The 25,281-nt window shown below is 37.9% G+C and overlaps 1 protein-coding gene across 2 annotated transcripts in view; it reads right to left on the bottom strand.

Annotated features, from left to right (window-relative positions):
- The window catches only part of LOC146003238 (protocadherin Fat 1-like), a 246,955-nt gene that overhangs the window by 2,724 nt on the left and 218,950 nt on the right, over positions 1 to 25,281 (bottom strand). For both annotated transcript variants that reach the window (XM_083141412.1, XM_083141413.1), the window contains exons 15-18: positions 16,602 to 16,769; positions 14,524 to 14,592; positions 7,397 to 7,471; positions 6,765 to 6,876 (exon numbers count right to left, since the gene is read on the bottom strand). In XM_083141412.1, coding sequence (XP_082997538.1) covers positions 6,765 to 6,876; positions 7,397 to 7,471; positions 14,524 to 14,592; positions 16,602 to 16,769 — 424 coding nt within the window. The remainder of the gene's footprint in view (positions 1 to 6,764; positions 6,877 to 7,396; positions 7,472 to 14,523; positions 14,593 to 16,601; positions 16,770 to 25,281) is intronic.

The raw sequence follows: 25,281 nt of genomic DNA, 5'->3' as shown, positions 1-25,281 counted from the left end.
CACATGCACATATTGCTGCATAAATGATAATCATAATCATTATCCGGTTCGTCAATATGTGTGAGTCAAAACTCTATACAATATGACAATCAGATTTACTTAAAAACCAACTGATTTCTTTGAGTTGCATAGATCATTTTGAATGATGATCTGACTGTGTGAGGTAATCAACAATTACTCACATGGTATGTATCAATATCTTATGAAGGGACTACAACAAACAAACACGTATCACAGTTCACATAAAGTAACTAAAGAATGTAGCACTGAAAAGTATAATGTAACATATTATGTAACTAGTACTGCCTACAGATGTGTTGTCAATTGTCACTGAAAATATTGCCTAATATGTCTAAATCTAAGTAATATTCAGGAATCTGAAATAATATCCATAGAAGACATAGGAATTATGCACTGTGATGCACAGTTCCAATATAATATCAATTAATCCCATTTCTGTTAAAAAAAAAATAGAACATTAACATTTTATATTCTAATGGCACTTACGTATATTTCCAATAATAAACAGACACCCCCTAAACTGTAAGGAAGATCACCCATACATCATCAATACACGTCATGAGCCACTAGAATGACCGTGTGCTGTAGGTGTGAATGCCACTGCCAGCTGTCAAAATGGGTGGATCACATGAGCTGAGAGAGACTGAATGGGGGTACGATTATCAGTGTCCACTGATTGGGGCATTCCATCCATGAGATTTCGGACAGGTTCCAGATACAACATGCAACAGTCAGTGATGCAGTGTTGATTTGAAATTGTTAGGGTGTGATAAAACCACAACAATGACCCATTTACCAATAGGAATCAACGAGTGCTCTAAAGATGGACGGGCTTCATTGGACACTGTGACCACATACTTTCGAATGCCATCAAGATATGACGCCAGTACTCATACCATCTGGCTGGTAGTGGTGGCACTGTGATTCCATGGAACAGCTGCAGCACACAAGCCAACGATTACTACCCGAAACATGGCATGTCGATTACAGTGGTGCAAAGAATGTCACCAGTGGTCCCTAGAATAATGGGAAAATATCCTTTGAAGTGACTGTTGAACGTTGTACAAAAGACACACTTTCCCAACATGGTCAAATTGACTTATCATTTGTTTTTGCTCTGTAGTGAGTAGTCTGTGGAGAATGCTCTCCAAGAAAGTTGTATTGTACCAGGAATGTAGCAATGTACATCGCGTCGCGGTCGGTTGCGTTAGACACTAATAAAGTGTTAATTAACTGTTAGCACGTGTTGTTACTCCTTGTAAAACCAAGTTACGGAAATATCTGCGTTGAGTTCAACAGGTTATGGGCCCAGCACGCTTCCACTGCGCCCGTGAAATTTGGTAGTTTGTCGGAGTGCAACAGTAAGTGTCGTCGTTGTTTGGAGTACAACAGGAAGTGTCCTTTGTCTTCCTTACCGGACTGGTGAGAGTTTTACACTTTCGGAAGAAGCGTGTTTCGTTTGCTGCTGAAGATGGAGTTCAAGACAACAGTAGACAAGCTAGAAGGTGCAAAGAACTGGCCGAGATGGAAACGACAAGTGGAGCTGCTGTTACGACACCACGATGTCCTAAAAGTTGTGGATGGCACGTGTACTTCTCCACAGGAACTTGGTGCTGAGTGTACTACGGAAGATCGACGTAAGTATGAAGCAGAGTGTAAAACATTCCAGAAGGCGGACATTATGGCACAAATGATATTGGTGAATAGTATGGATGATGCAAATTCGGAACTTACCAGCACGTGTGATACGTCTAAGGAAATTTGGAACAAACTAATGTCAGTATATGAACAAAGTTCAGCACAGCGTTTGGATGGATTGTCAGAGCAGTTCTTCAATCAATCCAAAGATGCAGCAGAAGACATTGCAACATACGTGTCCAAATTGCAGAGAAATTTTCGTGAAATGAATGACGAAATGGAACGTCTCACGAAGTCCAAGGTTCCAGAACTGCTTCTAATGAGTCGAATCATGTCTACCTTACCTAGTGAATATTTTGAATTCAAAAGTGTATGGGAATCAGTTCCAGTGGAAGAGCGTACTGTAGACAGGCTAACTGAACGACTTAGGCTAATTGAAATGAGACTTCCCAACAAGAGTAGTGACACAACAGCTTTTGTGGTAAAAAGTGATGATTCGAAGAAACACAAGAAACGTCCAGAAAAAGCGAAAAAGTGTTTTAAATGTCACAAGGTAGGCCATTTTGCCAAACAATGCAAGTTGGTGTTAAATAGATCTTCAACCAGTGGAAGTGACCGTGTTCCAGAAGGAGGAGCATTTGTGAGCTTTGAATCGAACTGTCCTGTTTCGGAAGTTTGGATTGCAGATACTGGAAGCACAGCACATATGACTAACCGGAAGGACTACTTTCTACAGTACCAAAAATTCCCAGCACCAAAGGAATTACAGGTGGGAAATAAAGCCATCATATTAGCACATGGCAGTGGTATAGTGAATGTGGAAATGTTGGTCAATGGTAGGTGGGTGAAAAATCATCTTCGTGATGTGTGGTATGTGCCAAATATCAGTAAGAATTTATTTTCTGTGAACTCCACTACAAAAAGAGGTTTTCTATTCTGTGCAGACTCCATGAAGTGTTTACTAAAAAAGAATGGTAAGGTACATGCATGGGGAAGTGTTACTTTAAGTGGTTTGTACCAAATGCACATGCGTGCATTACCCTCCAAAAATCCTGCTGAAGTGTGCTTAGTGTCAGCTTCCGATACATTGCAGCTGTGGCATGAAAGGTTGGTTCACCAAGGTAAGCAACATGTTCGGAAGTTTCTAGTGCAGCACGGAATTGATGTAAAAACTGATGATCAGTTTTGTGAAGGCTGTGTGGTTGGCAAGCAACATCGTAAAAGTTTTGGACAGCGGGTTACTCGTGCAGAAAAACCAGGTGAAAGAATCCATGCTGACGTGTGTGGACCAATGCAAACAAAATCATTGGGTGGTGCACTATATTTTGTTTGTTTCAAAGATGACTTTTCGAAATTCCGACACGTGTTTTTTCTGAAACAAAAATCGGAAGTTGCTGCAAGACTAAAACAGTTTTTAGCTGAAGTCAGTGTTGCAGGTCATGTAGTAAAAGAATTGCTCACTGACTGTGGGAAGGAATTTGATAATGTGGAAGTGAAGGCTTTGTTGAAAGAAAAGGGGATCAATTTCAGAACCACCATGCCTTATACACCTGAACAGAATGGAGCTGCAGAACGTGAGAACAGAACATTGGTTGAATCTGGACGCTCAATGTTGCATTCAAAAGGTCTTCCAGTGAAACTTTGGGCTGAAGCAGTGAATACTGCAACGTATGTTCTGAACAGAACTGGACCAACAACTGTAGAGAAGAAGACACCATATGAACTTTGGTTTGGAAAAGACTTACCAAGTGTAGATCATTTGAAAGTGTTCGGAACAGAGTGTTTTGTTCATGTACCAAAGCAAAAGCGACAGAAATGGGACAAAAAGAGCATTAAGGGTCTTCTGATTGGTTACTGTGATGAAAAAGATGGTTACCGCATCTGGAATCAGAAAACTGATAAAGTGTTGCTCAGTCGTGATGTTATTTTTTGCACGCAAACAATTTTGCCAGTAAAAGAGTCTTTTGAAATTGTTTCACCAGAAAAATCAGTAATGTTTGAATCTACTGTGGAAGAACCTGATAGCCCTGGTAGTGAGTCTGCAAACTATGATGATACAGGAAACAGATGCATCACAGGAGATGTAACTGGGGGAAGTGAACCACGTTATGAATTGCGAGATCGTCAAAGGGTGCAGAAACCAGTGTGGCAAGATGGTTATGTGTTACAGGTAGATTGCTTAGAACCGAGCTCATATAAAGATGCCATTTCATCAAGAAATGCTGCAGAGTGGAAATTAGCAATGGAAGATGAAATGCAGTCTTTGGCTAAGAACCATACTTGGATACTAGTTGAACCTCCAAGCAATAAGAAAGTTATTGATAATCGGTGGGTTCTAAAAGTAAAGACCAAAGCAGATGGCAGTATCTTCAGATTTAAAGCAAGACTGGTAGCAAAGGGTTATCTACAGAAGAGTGGGATTGATTACGATGAAACCTTTAGTCCAGTGGCTCGATTTGATACTGTACGAACTGTGCTGAGTGTTGCAGCTTGTGAAGGGTTGAAGTTAGCTCAATTTGATGTGAAAACAGCTTTTCTTTATGGTGAACTTGATGAGGAAATCTATATGTGTCAACCTGAAGGGTTTGATGACGGGACTGGTTGTGTGTGTAAACTAAAAAGGAGTCTTTATGGACTGAAGCAAGCACCTCGTTGCTGGAATAGACGATTTGTGAATTTCATGTCGAAGCATGGTTTTACATGCAGCAAAGCTGATCCCAGTATGTTCATTCGTAAGAAAAATGGAAAGAAAATGATCGTAGCCATCTATGTGGATGATGGTTTGGTTGCTGGCAATAATATTGAAGATATCAACAGTTTTCTCGGAACTCTAAAAGAAGAATTTGAAATTGTGGTTGGGTCATTAGATTGTTTCTTGGGCATACAAATAACACAAAAGGAAGATGGTTCTATTTTTGTATGTCAAGAAAACTATACAAAGAAAATTCTTGAGAAATTTCGCATGAGTGAAGCAAATGCTGTGTCAACACCTGCTGAAAAGGGAAGTGTAAATGCAGGGGAAGAAAACGCACAGCAGTTAGTAGACACTAGTGTGCCTTACAGAGAAGCAGTTGGCAGCTTGATGTATCTGGCTACAGTCACTAGGCCAGATATCTCCTATGCTGTTGGATTAGTGTCGCAAGCATTGGACAGTCCAAGACTATCTGATTGGCAAGCAGTGAAACGAATTTTCAAGTATCTACGAGGAACCACTGCTTATGGAATATGCTACAATTCAAATCATAATCCTGAGATCCTGGAAGCCTTCAGTGATGCAGATTATGGTGGAGATCCAACAACAAGACGCTCAACAACTGGAGTTCTATGCAAGTATGCAGGTGGAGCGATATCTTGGATGAGCCGGAAGCAGAAATCTGTTGCTCTATCAACAACAGAGGCTGAATTTGTGGCAGCCAGCGAGGGAGCGAAGGAAGTGATATGGCTAACAAGACTATTGGATGAGATCAGTCATCTGACAGGAATGCCCACACTGCTGGTGGACAATGCTAGTGCTATTAAGTTAGTAAAAAATCCTGAATTTCATAAACGCTCAAAACATATTGCAGTGCGTTATTATTTTGTAAGAGAAAAGTTTCAGGAAAAAATGTTAAATGTGGAACACATTGATGCTGAAAGTCAGGTAGCAGACATTCTCACGAAACCATTAGCGAAAGTTAGGTTTGCTAAATTATGTGGCTTAATGGGAGTGGGAAATTAAAAGTAGTGTACTTATTGTTATGTTAAAGTGTAGCAATGTTTTTTTGTAAAGGGAAGCTTGTGAAAGTTGTTTTTGAGGGGAAGTGTTGAACGTTGTACAAAAGACACACTTTCCCAACATGGTCAAATTGACTTATCATTTGTTTTTGCTCTGTAGTGAGTAGTCTGTGGAGAATGCTCTCCAAGAAAGTTGTATTGTACCAGGAATGTAGCAATGTACATCGCGTCGCGGTCGGTCGCGTTAGACACTAATAAAGTGTTAATTAACTGTTAGCACGTGTTGTTACTCCTTGTAAAACCAAGTTACGGAAATATCTGCGTTGAGTTCAACAGTGACAAATCACGTTGCATGTGGCGATCTAATGGACATGTGTGAACGTCCAGGGAGTGGTTCTTACCATGTGTGTACTGTCCTGATCATGAAATTTACTGGAGGTGGAATCATGGTATGGGACTGTTTTTCGTGGTATGATATTGGTTCCCTGGTTTTTGTGCCTGAATGCCTATCATGCACTATTAGACAACAATGTGCTCACCACCTTGTGGCAACAGTTCGAAGTTGGACTTTTTCATTTCCAGAATTTCATTTCTTCATTTCCATAAAGCATGGGCCATATCCAAGTTATTTGATGATATAGTAGTGAATGAACTCGACTGGTCATCTCAGAGCTCTGATATTAACCCCATTGAACATCTGTGGGATGAGTTAGAATGCTGGTTGCAATCCAGGGCAAACAACCAAACCACCAGTATCGAGCTTTTAGCCATTCTGCAGAAGGAATGGAAGTGATTATTGGCTGACATTTACCGTATCCTGGTGGAAATATTTCCTCGAAGGGTAGAAGCTGTGATAGCTGTGACTGGCGACCAGACCAGCTCCAGGTAAGCACATTCATGGGGGTGTCTGGTTATTATTGACAATATAGTAATAACCCTTAACGTAACAGCCCTTGAGAACCATGATATACATACTGACAGCCGGGCTCAGCAGAGGTGGGCGATCATCTGACCAGTTAAGGGGCCACATGTGGTCAGCATGACGAACCCCCAGTCGTTGTTGTAGGTTTGCATGACAGGGTTACGCTACTCATTTGTAGCACGATGGTGGGTGGCTACCAGTCCCATACACTGTCTGAAATCTCAGGAGAAATGTTGTTATGCTTTCTCTTAGGAGACTCGAACCAGCATGTGTCACTGCAACCTGAGCCCAAAGCCTGGTGCCTTAATTTCAAGTGGCCATGGTGTGGAACACTGGCAATATAGTATATGTTATATGGATGCATTGATGAACTTCAGAATATTTTTTAAAAAAAGCAACTTCTATGCCATAAATACAGAAATAATTCTAAGCAAATAAAATATATAAATAAGTATAATTATAAACAGACCTCTTCTGAATCTTCAATATTATTATTGTAGGCTTCATTTGAATGCATGTCTACTGAGACATCACTTACTAAAGTGCCATTGCTCTGTGGTTGTTGGTTGTTGTAAAAGTCACTGCAAATAATAAAAAAGGAAATATATATTTATTTTTCCACAAATCTCACTTTCTAATTCTTATAATTATTAATAACTGTTTCATTAGATTAGATTTATCTTTGTCCATATGATATTTGCTGTATATTGTACAGTGATGTTGAACAGATCAATAAACTAAATTGCATATTGTGTGTGTGTGTGTGTGTGTGTGTCAGTTATCAACAAGAGAGTAACAAGATGTCCTAACCTCCAGGTCACCACACATACACACACATGCTTTCATACCACAATTTTTGGATTGAATGTCTGGGGTTAATTGCACTTTCAAGATTTGGTATTCTTTAAGTTCTTCCCCATCCTGAACATTGTGTCCAAAGACTGGTTTGATGCTCAGTGATCAGTGATCAATTCACTCATTAGTGGACTAATTTACTGAACAGTACCAAGCAGATCACCATGTCTCTTATAATGAATGGCAAATATTCCAATCAATATAATTTCTTTGATTGTTATTTTATACAAATACAATTGGACTTACAACTTGTAATTTGATGATCCCACATAAACTTCAACATCATTTTCTGGTTCATTATGAGTTTGGTAGGCATTAGAGCTAAAAGAGAAAATTCAGTAAATTACTCAATTCTATTATTAAAAGGCTAAAGTGAAAACTTATGAAAGTCAAAATATTATCACCCATGTCAACACAAGTATTAGCAAAATTTTATTTATCTCTGCTTTCTGTAGTTTTGAAGCCCCATGCTTATTATAAATTGCCAGATAGTAAGAAGCAAGTGAAAAGAAGCAAGTTTGCTTGTGTTATTTGAATAGACACTGTAAACATTTTAGCCTTCTCTATTCTAACACGTTACTACAATATCTATATAGGCTGTTTCAAATATTTTTAAAAATGTCCCTATTAAAATTCTAATGTAATTGGCATGCATCTAATGTATGTAAATAGATTTCAATCTAAACAAATGTGAAATGCATAAAATACAAACCAACACAGAGACAGCTTGATAGTTGGAATCGGGGGCGCCGACTTGTCAAAATTATTGGGGGGGCTCTGATCACTGAAATAAATGAATGAATGACTCACTCCCTCCCTTTTTAAAAAAATAAAAATTACGTCTTCGTATAGCAGTTTTTAAGCAGCTATTATATTCCTCATGCAAATGAAATGTAACATGAAAAACGTTTAGAAAATGTTTCAAAGTCTCTTTATGTCTTTTGTGTCTGCTCATTTGTTTTTTTAGATAACAATTAACATTTTTATTGAGAAGTATGTATTTACATTAAGAGACCAAACTAATAGTTTTATGCCGGCCTCGGTAGCCGAGCGTGTTGGGTGGTCGACTCAACTCGCTTTGATCCAGAGGTCTCGGGTTCGAGTCCCGGCGAGGGCATGGGTGTGTTTTAATGTCCTCAACAGACATGTGATGGGTTGCAAGTAACCTTAGTGTTGACGTACCCATAAAATAACGAATATTTACAATATTTAAGTTTTATTTAATTATGTACATAAATGTTAACACAAATCGAAGTAAAATAGTTTTACTCTTTTGTTCTTGCTACAATATTTTACTTCTTAAATTTATTTTTGCAATAATAAAAAAAATAGCATGTACACTAAGATATAAAGTGACATACACAACAAAAACATATGAACATGATTTAAAAATAAAGCAAGAGTTGCTCTACGCAGTGGGTTATTTTTTTATTAACTCATTAACGAATGGTCTCAGGTCCAAATTTTCAAGCCCAGTTTGATGTATGTGGAGTTCCGCTAAGCTGCTTAGTCTCTTCTGCCTCATTGTAGATCTTAAATATGTCTTTAGTCGGCGAATAGCACTGAATGACCTTTCGGCTGTGGTTGTCGTCATTGGCATAGTGCGGAGGACCATTATGAATTTGGCAACTTCAGGCAGAAGCTCCTGGAGGGTGCTGTCTTCCAAAAGAAACTTCCTTATGTCACGCATGGCAGTTAGAAGCACTCTTCTGTTTGGCGATATCACCAAGTATGGATATGTGTAAGGAGAGTCTATCGACATCCAAATCTTGGCGAAAGAATTCTCGCGTTTGTTGAAAGTTTGTTGTGCAACTGTTCACAGTTGAGATGCATTCTTTCTCTACGGCTGTTACTTTTTGTAGTCCCGTAGATTCATGTCCTTGTTTAACACATGATTTTGCTGTGTCACACACGTCAGTGTATATTGGTTTATAATACTATTTTGAAGTGTAGAACTTGTGATGTTTGGCAGCATCAGGATTTTCAAGTCTCTTAGGGACGTGACGTTGCCGGGGCAATTCTGGCTCATCAACGAGGCTCGGTTTGCCCTCTGTGCATTTCAGCCAGAACTGATCAAAACACATTCGCTTTTCTTGAAAGATGTCAGTCAAGTATTTTAGTTTTGATTCCACTTCTGTAGCACCAATGCGTGGAAACTGAATCTTACATTTTACCTCTTCTATTGGACCCATCACATGGCAGTAGAGGGAGAGAAAGAAAAATGTTTTGAAGTTAAGCATTGTCTCCAGGTATCCAGCACATTTTGATGCTGCGTCAGTAGAATCTTCTTCAGAAAATTTCTCAAGAAAATTTAGAAGGTTTTCATAGTTCTTTAAGATCTGTTGCACACTGGAGGCTGTCAACGTCCACCGACGAGGACAAAGTGGTCGCAGTCCAATGTGGCCAGCCTTCTCATTCACATCAATAATATTCCTAAATATTTGCATTCTTTTAGGGGATTCCCAAACAGTCTTTAACAAGTCGTTGGCTAAATTCATTATGTCTCTGATTAATATGTATAACAGTAAATAATAATTATATACTTAGTATATAGTAATAAGTCATGTGTTTTGCTGTATCCGGACATAGTCCCCCTCCCCAAAGTTGATGGTTTAGCGGTCTCAGCCCCCCAAAGTTGATGGTCTAGAACATTTCTAATGTGCGTTTAAAGTTAAGTTCATGTGGCACAATTCAGAGTAAACTTTACAAGAAAAAAAAATTAATACATTAGATCCTCTTAAGCAAAATTATTCGGGGGGCTCTGCCCCCACATCATTAACATTGGGGGGGGCTCGAGCCCCCCTAAGCCCCATGGAGTCGGCGCCTATGGTTGGAATGAGGAAACTAGAAGAGCAGAAATGAAATTCAGTGCAAAAAAGAGTGAGGTGCTAATAACAACAGAGCCAGAAATGTACCAAGAATAAAGGTTGACATGGAAGAGTTGAGGGCAGAGGAGAGTTTCAATATCTTGGAAGCACAATTGATAGAAGTGGAAGAATAGATGGGGAGGTAAACAGAAGAGGACAAATAGGTGGTGGACTCTATCAAAGCATTTGAAGATTAACGTGGAACAGGAATGTACATATGAAATGCAAGAAGGTAATATATAACATATACTATGTGCTGAGAATTATGTATGAAGCAGAGATTGTACAATGATAGAGAGAGACATAAGATAGATGCAGGCAGTGGAGACAAGATTTTTAAGGAGTATATTGGGGAAGACTAGAAGGGATAAAATAAGGAATGAGGAGATCCAGAAGACAGTGGGGGTGGTGAAGCTTCAGGGCAGAATAGATGAGGTACAGATGAAATGGTTCCAACACATGAAGAGAGTGGGTGCAGTATGAGTAAGAGCTTACAATGTCGGTGAAAAGAGCAGATAGTGTTGAGTTTAATGAGAAGAGGCCAAGCTTGGAACAACATGGAAAGAGAAGAGTGGTGGAAGAATAGAATAAATGGAGAAGCTGAACGTCTATGCTGACCCATCCAGAGGCAGGAACAGCAAAGAATGATGATGATGATGACCCAGTCCTTTTTTTGGTCAATGCTATTAAGTAGTATATTAAGAATGGGTAAATTTCATTACAGTTACTAACAGTGTCATTCAATCACCTTTTCATATCACAATGAATACTTTCTCACAAAGTTTAGATCCATGAGAGAATTTTCAATTTATCTCCACTGTTACATGATTTTGTATCGGTGCTATTACTGTGTTCCCTTGTACTCCATAAAATGAAATGCTTGTAAGAAAACTCTATCTTTTAATAATTGAATAAATAGTTGAAAAATGAAGTAATCATTGCTTGCACTGATTACATTTGAATTTTTTGGTGCCACCCCTGATGATACCACCCACCAATATCTACACAATTGTAAAAATTTAAATTTCTTGAAAGTATTTATAAATGTTAATATGTAAGTATTCCATTGCAACTATACCATAACAGTTCACAATAGTTTATTAAAAATATTAATAGATTTTCATATTAGAAAATCAGTTTATTACAAGAAATATACATATAGTTCGATTCGGAAATTCACTCTTTTTACATTTCACACTCTAGTTGTACAGTGTCCACTTGATACATTTCCCAGGATGCTTTAAACTTTGTGAAAATGTTGACTGGCATGTATCCAGAGAGGAGAAGGGGCCTCAGGGGGCTTGAGGTCACTCCTGAAATTTTTCTGTTCACACTAGACAAAACAAATTTCTTAGCATCTTGTTCATGTAATAACATATTGTAATGCTGATCTAACAAGAGAAATATTTATCATTCATTAATATTACACAAACTTCAGAAAATTTTGATCAATATTAGGATAAGATCACATTTTAGTTTAATCCATGCAAAATGAGGTGATAAAAACTTTTTAGGAACTGATTAAACAAAAGAAAAAAAAAACTTGTATCCAAGTTATCATGTTGGACAAAAGTAAGCTGCACTTTTTATCCAAATTTCAACTATGAATGTTAAGGTGCAGCTTATTTAAATAATGCAATGATACAGCTAATGTCTGTAAATGAAACTGGCAGTATTCTAATGATGCAACAATGCAATGTTTGATTTTGGTGTTAAGATTGTGTATATTGTTTTGTTCGAATGCAGCAATATGTTTAGCTAACCATCCAAAGCACGTTATGAAAATACATTATTCATAATTCATAATACTAGTACTATTTAAGTCAGTTATATCTGTAATGTACTGATGTGAATATGTTATTCTTCACTGTGTTAGTAACGTTGTGATAATAAATGTTTATGTACGTGTTTCTACTAAAGTTAATAATGATTCATACCGTAGCTAACAAGAAAATAAATGTGTAGATAGAAAATTCTATAGGTACATATCGTTTTTCAAATACTAGATATATAGAATAAAATTGCTACCAGTAATATTTCTTACCTCACTCTCTGAATATAAGGTTGCTGCTTATATCCAAGTATATCCTTTTTCCCCTCAAATTTTCAGGGCATGGCTTATATCCAAGTGCAGCTTATTTTCTGACCAGTATGGTAAATAAATCTCTTTGTTATTGCAAGTCAGAAATTTAGGCATGTTGATAACAGAATAGTTTCACTGTGGGTTCAAATTTTCTTGCAAATCAACTGTGTTCTAGAAGTATTTCTATATTTTGTATGGCATGCATGCTGAAGCAGGGACAGACAATTTTGAATGCTAGTTGGTGCTTACGCCTGAAACTAACAATTTAGTGGGCTTCAGCTTCAATGGAGCTGCAAACATGAAAAGACACATCAGTGATATTGGATTTTGAATCAGGGAGAAGTAACCCAGAGCTGTCTGTGTTCAATGTGCCACCCACCAAGTGGACTATCTATTTCTTTCATACAGCTTGATGTTCTGATGCCAGTAGGGAAGAAACAATGCTTGGTGCGTTTGTTCTATACGATATTCATGGAGACACATGAAGGCATTACTGTGTTCCTTTGTCTCTCAGAACCTTTATGATCTGTCCGAGAAAAATGGCAAGTGCAATTCTTGTCTGTAATTGATAAGACCAAATTGATCGTAACTGTGGTAGTGTGTGTGAAGGAAAATATAATTCTTGTTGCTTCTTCTATCATGATATTCAGCAAGTAATCGTGGACTAATCGCATGGCCATGAAAATAGGCAGCTGGGCAGAATTGCGCTGGTGCCACATATGAGAAAAGCAAAGCGAGAGTGGGGCAAACATCACTGGTTCCCATGCACTGTGTGGCAACGTCAACCAAGCTGCATTGCCTAGTTCGAACATCAGACCGATCTCTCTCCAGGGCACTTTTGTGTCATCCCCAGTGGCATAGTGCAGTTCTCAAGTAAAATATTGGGGGGCCTCTTAGTGACAAAAAAATATGATGCCAGAGTGGGATGCACGTACTCGTCCAATAGTTAGCTAGGCCACAAAATTTCAATATGTAAGAAAAATGAACTTACAAAATTACACAAAATTATGGCCATCATGAACTCATACGGTGTACCCCGCGTGGCAGAGTAGGGGATGGCCCTAGGGCAAAGGGGTAATTGCTCCTGGGCTCCACCTCCTACTGGGTTTGTGGAACCCTTTGAAGTAAAACATAACAGGTGTAGATAATGTGGGAAATTCATTTCAGCTCTTATTTCAATATGAAAAGGGAAATGGCTTGGGCTCCCATTGAAAATATTTAGTGTGAAGTTACATTTTAAATATCTCATATAAAACTAACATTAGTGGTAAAAGGTTATGAATTACCAAGTTTCATGTTTATTTTGTAGTAATAAGACTTCGACTGGTCGAGCAACTGAATGTTTCATAACTGTAGACAACTGACACACTACACTACTTTTACGACAAATTGCATAGCTATAAAGGTATGAGAGATATTTTCCTATCGATTGCTTTCTGCATAGCAAGTAAGTTAATTCTACCTTTCGGAGGGGACCCACATTACAAGTTACCCAGCCCCCTCTGGCTGAGACAATATTCCACTGCTTATTATCGCAGACATCGTCATATGATGTTACTGGAAACCAAATCTCTGTTTCCTTTCATAATTAGATTTTTTTTGAAGCGATACTAATTGTGGAATTTCTGCAATTATATAATATTTCAAGAGCACATTGTGGGGCCCATACACCTCCCCTCCCCCCTGCATTGCAGGGGTTGCAGAGGCGGCCACTATGTCACGGGTCATCCCTGACCTTTCGAGCAAATACTGTTAATTTGTATCACATGGATTACAAGGACCAACACTACAACTCTACAACGAGATCTTTCATTCTCTTAAGCCTCATAAAAACAGGGTTGTTCTGTGATGTGGCAACAGTGCAAACTTCTGCAACCTGCCTAATTTCATGGGTTTAGTTGGCATTGCTGTCAGTTTACTGGTGGTTAGTTCCAACTTAGTCCTACAGGAGATAATGAGTTGGTTAATTGTTTGTCTTTATAGGCAATGTATATCATATTATTGTACATGCATGTTGTAGAGAAGTGTACATATACATTGTATTTTCGAATAATTTATTCATTCCTTTATTTAAATATTCCTTGTTAAAAATAATATTGTTGTCATGTGGGCAGACATTGATCTGTAACTTTCTCTTGTCCAACATCCCACATTCTTGGATACATGCCAGACTTGTCCTTTGCAGTCATTAGTGCACCCTGGATTTGTTGGGTGAGGGGTGGGAATGGTGAGGGCTGAACCAGTTGTTTCATATATTCTACAGAGGATAGGGATTAAACACCTTCTTAAACATCCTTGGTCCTTGGGTGCAGTATGTGAACTCTGCAAAAATATCGCCCAGTGTTCAAACAATCAGCTGTAAATTTCAACACACAATAGCAATATTAATGAATCTTATTGACCTTATTTCATTTTCTGCTTACCTGTAATTTGTTTCATTTTCCAGAGGCTGCTTTCTGATATCTGACGTTGATCCAGCTTCTCGCCTTGGTCTGGAATGGAAATATAATTCTTAACAAATTTGCATAACATCTACTTGTAAGCTTGTGATATTAATGTTTAAAAATGCCACTGTGCACATATATATAACATACGTGTTTGCATATGTGTGCTTGTGTTATGAGAAACTTATCTGATTAATCATTATTCTTATTGATGGGAGAACAGTGGGATGAAAATTAAGAAGTGTACTGTACTTCTTCAGTTCCTTTTGAGTGTGGATAACAACACATATCCCTGCATAATGCTTTCAATTCATTTCAATTCAAAAATCCCCAATGCCAATGCCAGAAATTCTTGTAAATGTTTCCACTAATACAGAATCGAATAGTAGAAAAATAATAAATCAACAATCATTATTATACACTACATAAGAATATATGATTATTTTATTGCTATATTATTACATCCACGGGATGATATTTTCTACTCAATATACACCAGATGTGTAAATATCTGGTACACATTTCTTTTTAAGTTTTTCACTTTCCATATTGATATACAGAAATAATTGTTATTTTGTGTTGTTATTAGCTTTGGTACACTTGATCCAAGAAAAAGATTTGAAAGACTGGATGAAATTTTAATCATAATATTTATGTTCTGTGTTCCTTCACATAAAAATAGAATTTTTTGGAAATTATGAAAGCTCATGGAACCATGCATAGCTTATATTAAGTGGTATACTATGAAAACATGAAGTTCGGACTTAATTATTGTTTATTAGAGTAACGTTTCAAAGCTAACACACATTTACTTTATTATTATGTGCCTGCGGGAAGGTACCAAGTCAAGTAGCGATATCAGAATTACTGCTGCTTTTTTCTCTCTGCTTATTAACCAGTATAATAATAATGACTCTGAGATGAATACCAAAGCTTGAACAGACTTATAAAATGCCCTTCATCATGATTTCATTTGTCTTCTGTTGTGTTTAACTACAACGTTGCTGGCACATGGTCTAAGAAGTTAAGTATAGTCACATCAATAATTTGTTATGGAACTCAGATATATATTGATCATTTTCATGTGGATTGCAGAGGTGCACTCTTATTGAAATTGGTTATAATTCAGATAAAACCAAATGCAAGGCAACTACACTACATAAATATCCAAAAATGCCTGCCAATGTTTCAGGGATAGAGCATTAAGTATTATATTTAGTAAGGTTAAATTTAGCAAACTTACTTTGCACATCATCTATCTGTAGATGGGAACAAGTGATTTACAGACATATTTGCCATTATGTTAATAGCAAACAGTGTGAAATATGTAATTGTTAGTTAAATTAATGGATGGGAAAAACATATGGATAACACATAGATTAGTGATGATGCCATAGAGGGTCAGATGCTACAAGTTGGTTAGCCTAATGCCTAGCAGACAAAAAATGTAATTAAACATTTTTTTTCTAAATATGCATTTTATATGATAAATGCGACTCTCACTTCAGAAATATATCCACCGTTCTACTAACATTTTTCTTGTGGCAATTATAGAATATGCAAGAATGATGCTATTTTTGAAGGAGGATTTGGTAATTCTGATTACTGATCACTTGAATTGAACTGGTTTGAAAACTTTTAATGTATGTACATGAACTTCCCAGTTAAAATATTAATGTTCATTGATAAATTTCATCGTGTAAAAGTATTAAAAAAAAAAACATTTTCTGCTTGAACGTTGTGTGATATTGACCCTAATAAAGATCATGTGTATCTTGAGTTCATTTAAAGAGTGATACTTTGGATATTTTGATTAAGTTATTTCACTTTGATGATATTTGAAGATCGCATTAAACTTTATATTCGTTTGGATTGTTCATATACACATTCAATTTCTGTTCTCTAACAGTTCTACATAGACACATTCTAAGTTCTTTTCTCTGGACGACTGTCTTGTGTTAAATGCAGATTACTTGAATTATAGGTAAGAATATGTTTCTCCTAATTGCATAAAATTGTAACAATGTGATATTGTTAGCACAGCTAATAATACTTACTTTATGTAGAGGAAGTAGAATCCTGCTCCACCACCAATAAGTAACAGCAGAACAATTACACCTAACGTTATGGATGCTGCAGTGAGACCAGTTGTGTCTGTTTCATCACCAGAGCCTTGTACAGATGCTTCATTTAAAGTTTCCACTTTTGTTATACCATTTGCCATTCTGTAAATGTGATAAATGAAATAAATTTCATTATAAAAGTATTCAGAAAATTTTCACAAAAGTTACAAAAATATCCAAGTGCTTGTCGTTAACTTAAGGATTCATAACAGTATTGTATGAGACCAGTGGCTTATCCTGATTTTCGAATGGGTTGGGGGGAGTTATGTGTACATTTTTTCTAAACAGTCCTCATTTTGCCGTCTTTTCCTGCCTTTGATGTTATTTTTTTATGAATACTGGGTCAAAGAGAGGATTATCACCCCCCCCTTATTTTAGAAATGCCACTCCATGAGGCAGTCATTCAATTTTACATAAACAATAATCACAAAGACCACTCTGAAGTTTTTGCTGTTGTAGGAAACTAGTGTTTGTAACAATATGAATAGTTGGTATTCCTTAATTCTTTCTTATGCATCTAATGGAAGCCTACAATAGTACAAAGTCTGCACATAAAGAAACCGAACTGTCAAAAAAAGAACCAAGTCAAATAAAAAGGTACTGTATACTGGCAACACTGCAAAGAGCTAAATCTAAACTTCCCATCAGTGCATGTTTCAACCTGTTACAGGCAATTGGTATTGGGGCAGGTTGTGTGCAGGCGGCATACAAAATATGCACACCAAGATGGAAGAATGTTACAACATAAAGTTTTGTTACAAATTGGGTAAATCGTTTACTGAAACATTACAAATGATACAGGCAGTGTATGGTGATGCAGCATGATCAAGAACCCAGGTGAATGAGTGGTACGATCGTTTCAAAGGTGGATGTGAAAGTGTCGAGGATGAACCAAGATCAGGATGCCCTTTGACATCAAGGAATGACAACAATGTGGAGATCGCATTTTATTGATTCCCAAGAACTGATCCACCATGAATTTGTTCCTGAAAACCAAACAATCAATCACTGGTATTACAAGGAAGTGCTTGGTGGCAGAGACGGCACCAGCCAAAAATAAGTAGGGGAGCTATAGATTTCGGAGTGAAATTCTCAGGGAGCTAACTAATATCGGCTAAAAGGTAATTGCGTAACTCTACTGTATTATTTTGTCAGTGACATATTTTACAGTCAGATCCAAAGATAAATCACTGAGATGTTATGTTGCATTTTGTTGCATAAATACAAATCTTTTATGTTAAATAAAATGCAATAATTGTATTGTTTTATTTTCCTAACCCATTATCGAGGGGGATAATATCACATAGTTACTATTGATATGAACCGTAAACAAAATACACTATAAAAACTACACTTATTCAACTCGCTGGATATATGTATAAATACTACACGTATTTATATGTAAAGAGTGTGAGTACTTTTTGTTCAAGTAAGAAAATATCCACATCAAGAAACTACAAGATACGTTTGTTATTGTGAGCAGCTACAACCTTGTTTAAATCCAAAGGTTTTGCAAGCTCTTTCTCGAAGGACAGAATAGACAGAGCCCTCAACTTCTCGTTACCAATTTGATTATAAAGGTAACACTTGATTTGCCGCTAGCAGCTGTTGATGGGGGCTTGCACATTTCAATAACACAAATAAAGTTTGTAAAAGGCAATTTTCAATATTTCAACCATTGCAAGCAGCTGCTGAAGGGTCTTTATTTTGAGTTCCTTTCTGCCATAACTCCAAACTGTTGAAATCACAACAGTAGAGAGTGGCTAAAGATTGAAGCTTTTCATGCTTCAGAAATGCAGCACTAACTTAATAAAATAGGCATCAAATAAGCTATACCACCCTTGGATAGAAAGCGTGTTAATGATACCATTTTCTCTGCCATGATAAAATATTTTACTTTTTCTTGTTCAACGACTGGAATTCAGAACTTCGGGCTAAAAATTGGGAGGATGAGAGTTAAATACCATCCACTTAGGAGGTGTCATTCTCAATGAACAAACCTATTTTAATTACAAATCCAGCTGCACTAGGAGACAAATACATCGACATAAAGACAATGAATAGAGTTTGCAACTCTTGCACTGGGCATTTTGATTAGTGAAAATAACTGCTGAAGATTATAATTTTATTTCAGAATATATTATGCATACATACTGAACAGCATTGGATTAATAGTTTTAGATGTGCTTCAAAGGTTGATTCTTCTGCATGGAATGAAATTTGGTCACTATGGTGGTACTGCAGCAATTGATTCTTAACCTCCCAAATTAAAATTAATTAACATGTAGGACTAGGACTGCCAGCAAGAAAATTGCCCAAACCTGCTGATATTCGCACTGTACGATATTTCAATGATTGCTTTATTTAATATGTATTAAGGCCCATACACAGAGACTAATCGGGACGAGAGCTACATCTTCTAGTGGAATTGAATCTTTTTTGAAGTCCACTTTATGCACAGATGGCTTAATCGGGACTGGGCCTACAATTTAAAGTGGAATTCGATCCAAACCACTGTGCTATATGCCTTCACAGGGTATCGAACTCAGGACTCCTTCATTACAAGTCAACGACGTTATCATTATGCCATCGAGGAAGCCCTTCTAGTGGAATCTGCATGATTTAATGAAATCTTACCGGGCATCAAACCTGGACCCCTTGATATCAAGCCAGCAATTTTAACGGTGGACTATGGAGGTTGGAAGGTCAATCTTTCCAATGTTTAGCACCTGTTAGACCTATTCCGAAATATAGTGATACGATTTACAGAGGCTATAGTCAACACACTAACATTGCCACAACGTTGTATGTATGTTGTATTTATGATGAATGTAGTATGTAGGGGAACAATGTTGTGATAACGTTGCCACAACATTATATGCTTGTTGTATTTATGATGGAATGTTGTATATAGGGGAACAACGTTGTGATAACGTTGCATCAACGTTACAAAAAAAAGAACATTCCACTGAATACGCTTTAGTTTGGATGGTCACCACCATGAGCACCACAAACATCAGATCGGAGTGTTTTGTTTAATCTGAATTTGTGGGTGCACTGACCACCAAACCTTGTATTTCCTACAGTTTACACTAGATGGCAGTGTGACTCAAATGCAAAACAAACATAAGTTTTAGTAAAACAAATAAGGATAACTTCGATTGTAATTAGTGAAAAATGTGTTTTATTATCCTTTGAAAATGTGTGAATATCGAAGTTGTAAGGAAGAGATCTTTGAGGAAGGGATCTTTGAGGAACTGGAATGCGAAGGTGTACAAATCCGCAAATGTATCCGTATTCGCAACAACAACGGACCCACATACATGGTGCGGGTCCTAACAGACTCACAAAATGCTGTAGACACACTACTACACAGGTACAAAGTTGAACCATCCCGTTCTCAACAACCTCTTCCATTGCGGTGCGAAAAATGCCAACATTATAACAAGCACACTACTGCTGCATGTCCAAACCGAGATAAATGCGGATACTGTTCAGGACCCCATTCAACCAAAGAATGTCAAAACCAAACTGCTCCACCAAAATGTGTCACATGTACGGAAAACCATCCTACATACAGTTACAAATGCAAAGCCAAGCCAGATGCAATACCTGAACACCCTGACCTAACAGTTCCCCTGCGCACCAATGACACTGCTACAGAACCTGACAACTCACTACGAGTAACAGTGGAAGATCTAATACGTTTCTTCACACTGACTCTCCAAAATGTGCACCCATTTTCAAGAATGCACATATTAACCCAAGTAACAGCATCTGCTAAAACCATTTTAAACTTGAAACTCCATGCAACATACTCTGCTCCTCATGTGCATTTCCACATATCCCACTTGGAAACTGCGGTTTAAAGTTTTGAATATGGCAGTACGGAATATGTATACTTTTCTATTTTTAAATATCCGATCCGTTTCTAAACGAAAAGCTTTATTGCAACACCTGCTCTTGGAAGAATCTGTTCACTGCTTTGCGCTAAACGAAACCTACCTGGCTCCAAAGATGATCTGTCATATTCCACCATACAACATCTTACGCCACGATGGTCTGCCGGGCTTAAGAGCAAACGGTGGCACAGCAATTGGAGTAGATAGAAAATTACCATATCGAACAGTTACCTTCCCACCAAACTTCCACTTGCCAGAACATACTGCTAGTATCATCTACTTTACATCCCGGGTCGTTACATTTGCTGCCATCTATGTAAGACCATGGGAAACTATTCCATACCAATTCTTTCAACATATCCAAACCCTTAGCAAACACTATATCATAGCAGAGGACATCAATTATCATAGTCGTAGCATGCAAGACAAAACAAACTTTTTACAATTTCTCGACCAAAACACTACAGCCGAATTCCATGTACTGACCAGAGCCACACGTCCCATAAGTGACACTACCCCAGACGTCATTATATCATCAACATCTCTTAGTACCTGTTTGAACATATCTGTGCTGGATTCCATCGGCAGTGACCATGACCCAGTGAAAATCACCTTAAATCTTGGTAACCGCAATACGAGCAGTACAATACAACCTCGAATAATCTGGTGTTACAACAAAGCGAACTGGGAGGCATATAGTGCAAAGCTACAGCAGGCATTTTCTGACCCACTTCCACCACCAAACAATTCAGAGGAACTCGATACGGCGGTGGAACATCTTACAGCACAGATTACCAGTACGGCAACCACTAACATACCTACGACCACTCTCAATAGTTACAAACCAAAGCTACCTCCACAATATCTTCACCTAATCACAGCATCACGATGAGCATACAGGGACCAGACCAGAAATCCTGAATCCCTTAATTTATATCGTCAATGGCTGCGTACAGTTCGAAACTATATAAAAGCTTATAAACAACGTCAATGGATTGAAACGTGCAACCAATTGAGTGATGAAAGCCATCCCACAAAATACTGGAAACGTTTCAAGGAGCTCACTGGACAATCCAGTAGTACTCCTTATCCGATAACAATCAAGGACGGAGCTCTAAACACCAACACTGAAAAAGCTTATGCCTTCGCAAATGTCTTGCAAGACACTTTCACTCCAACACCACAACTAGCTACAAATCTCCGCCTCCAGACCAAAATTGACAGAGTCACCAACCCGAATAACAGGCAACTGCAACCCAGTAATACGCACACTATTGATCCTACTAATGCTCTAACTGTTCCTATCACAACAGACGATGTTATGAATACTGTGCGTAGGAAGAGAAACACTGCTCCCGGATTGGACAATATCACATACGTATTGATTAAACAGGCCCCGCTTGCATTGCTGTCCATTCTGACTATTATCTACAATTTTATCCTCCGCACAGGACACTACCCAACAGACTGGAAGATTTCGAAGGTTCTAATGTTCCCAAAGCCACACAAAGATAGTATCAACCCCACAAACTATCGACCTATTCAGCTCACATCAACCTTTAGCAAAATATTCGAACGCATCATTGTTCGATGCATACACGTGCACTTACAAGCACACAGTTTACTTCCGTCGCACCAAGCAGGCTTTAGATCTCAACACAGTGTCCTTGATAATTTGTTAAAACTAACGACTCACATCACAAATCACTTCAACACTTCCAAACCATCCTGTCTAGTACTATTCGACTTGGAGAAAGCATTTGACAAAGTATGGCATACTGGACTCATCTACAAGCTCCATAAATTCCACCTACCGCTTTCCTATGTCAGATTAGTACACAGCTTTCTAACAAATAGGGTCGCTTATGTCAATGTAAATGGAGCGATGTCATACCCCATTTTCCCTTACTCTGGCGTTCCACAGGGTGCTGCTCTATCACCATTACTTTACATACTATACGTTGCCGATATGCCAAGAAACCCACAAGTTTCTATCTACCAATTCGCCGACGACACCGCATTCCTTGCATGTTGTTCAACCATCCAAGCTATCAACAAAGCTTTCCAACCAGCTATAAACTCCTTCCAAAGATGGTGTGACACATGGCATCTCACAATTAATGCTCTCAAAACACAAGCATTGGTGTTTCTACAGACAGGCTGTCGCTCGAAGATCCAAAGGAAGCCAACATTGTTAAACATTAAAATACGGGGAACTCCTATTCTGCCTGCCACCACTGCAAAATACCTGGGAGTCATATTTGACTCCAAGCTAACCTGGATACCTCACTTGCTCAACATTGTCCAGAAAGCTACAAATCGGCTAAGGTTACTCAAACGTCTAATTGGAACCTCCTGGGGACTCAACTCCCAGGTCGTCTTACATACCTACAAGGCTTTCCTTCGACCAACAATTACTTATGGCCACACTGCATGGATATCAGCACCAGATTCATTTTATCATATACTACAAGTTCTGGAAAGACATGCTCTTCGTTTGGCCTTCAGAGTAGTCCTACCAAGTCCTACACGACTACTGTACAAACGAATAACCTTTCCCGAAATCACAACTCATATCGAAGCCATCCGTCACAAATATATAACTGGTCGAATGAACTCGCACCATCCACAACTTCTTACCACAATGTACGAAGATGCTCTACACGACTGCCTTCCCACATACCACTGCACACCATAACAGCATCTCTTAACCATGTATACCTTCCTGATAGATCCACAGCATCCTGACTATCAGCTGTATAATATCCATCATCCTCCGGAACTACGGCACGTGATATATCCAACACATGCCGCACCATAGCAAATTATTACTTTCCTAACTGAAGTAAGTTTCCCACTACTGAATAAATAAGATCTAAGTGAACTATCTAAGTAAATATGTACCACTTCAATACTGAAAACACTTAGACCATCACCTTGCAAGGGAAAACATTTATGAAAACAATTCACTTACCAAAGAGAAGGTGTACCCTTCTAAATGGAAAATGAGGACAAAAAAAAAACTGCAAAAAGAAACTGATTACAAGGTGTAGTTAGAGATTGGTTAATTCATCAAACTCTCCAGACTAACAATTGCCTATTTTGGTGGAAGGACAAGGTTTTTATAATATGTAAAGAGAAACTGTGATGTTTCAAACATAAGTTTTTCCTGTTACGCATATGTATTATATACAAATATGCCTTGGCAAGATTGCTAATATAGCTTACCATGCGAAATGACCAGACTTTAAATATGCATTGTTGTTATATTCGTAAATTACACAGGCAGCAAGGTAATGTTGCAAAAAAGTTGTTGCAACGTTAACCCTTTATATACCTAACGCTGCTACATAATGTTCAGTATATGTTGCCACAACGTTGAAATAAATTACCCTTAAACATTGACACAACGTTTTCAAAATGTTGTATCAACATATATTCAAGATTGTAACAACGTTAGGTATGTTAGGGGCTAACATTGCCACAACATTGTGGTAACATTATCTTGTTGATCATAATTGTACCATAGGCATGCGCAGACCTTCTGATTAGGGGGGTTCAAAAGCCTTGATAAAAGTTCAGTCGGGAAAGAAAACCTCATTTTTTTTCACTGTTTTAGTTTCATTGCATTGATGGTGGTATATACAACCCATCAATACCCATATAAATTCAGCAACATAGAGACACAATAACGAATAAATAAATTGTCTCTGAAATGTGCCGCGATCCTTTTCCTCCCGAAGTTGTGTTCATGCATTTAAGACAAAACTGTTTAGCAGCAAGAGTCTGAAGTACTTAGTAGTTATTACTTTTGTCTCTGGTAATTTGCAATGCATTACAGAAAACAAGAAAATTGCAAGCGAAGCGAGCAAGGAAATATTAAGATCCAAATTTTTTGCAAACTGAAAACAATATTGATGTAATATCACACTAAAAAAATCATGGGGTTCCTTGGCATTCGCTTTTACAATTTTTTTCATTTAGATAGTTTGGCGCTCAGGGCCAACTCCGGCTGCTTCCTAGTTATGGCTCTGAATTTGAAATTTTTACGAAATGTATTTTTAATTGTTTAAATTTTATATCGAGGAAATTTCCCTTTGTGCCACCCTGCAGGTGGTCTTGGCCGTCTGTAAGAAATAATGCACGAAAGTCGTGAAAATGAATTCCATCTTGAGTATCCTTTTGTTCTGCTACTCTTAGAGATTTCTTTTACCTCATTGTTTGGCCCCCTTGCCCCCTTAGAATTGATTTCCATCGAAGGTTGAGGAGGGGCAATCCCCTTCCCCCGTAGTTACTTTGGAATTTTATCGGCTTGAAAATACTTTATATTCTTTAAGAGTATAATATCGTTTAATAACAGCGATAAGATTCCTCTACACGAAATTTCTAGATGAAAGTATAATAATGTAGGGACATGGACGTCTGAAAGGGGAAGCAAGGATGGCCACACCTCCCCCTTGGAAATCGAATGTCAACCTAAAAATATATATTTCACACGTATAATTTGATTTCAGTCAAAGTAATTTACATTAATGCGATAATTTCAAATTCAAGTGGTATTTAGGAGGTAGCAATATACCCCATGAAAAATACCTTCCTTGTCCCTCTGTTGAAAGAATCTGCGGACGTCCATGATTAGGGAGCCAATTACCGCCCCCCCCCCCTGTGCGGACGCCTATGAATTATACAAATTCATCTGTATATGCCAACAG

The sequence above is a fragment of the Lepisma saccharinum genome, chromosome 20 (assembly GCF_977018435.1).
Source record: "Lepisma saccharinum chromosome 20, izLepSacc3.1, whole genome shotgun sequence".
NCBI lineage: Eukaryota > Metazoa > Arthropoda > Insecta > Zygentoma > Lepismatidae > Lepisma > Lepisma saccharinum.
This window is presented reverse-complemented; position numbering and strand designations above follow the sequence as displayed.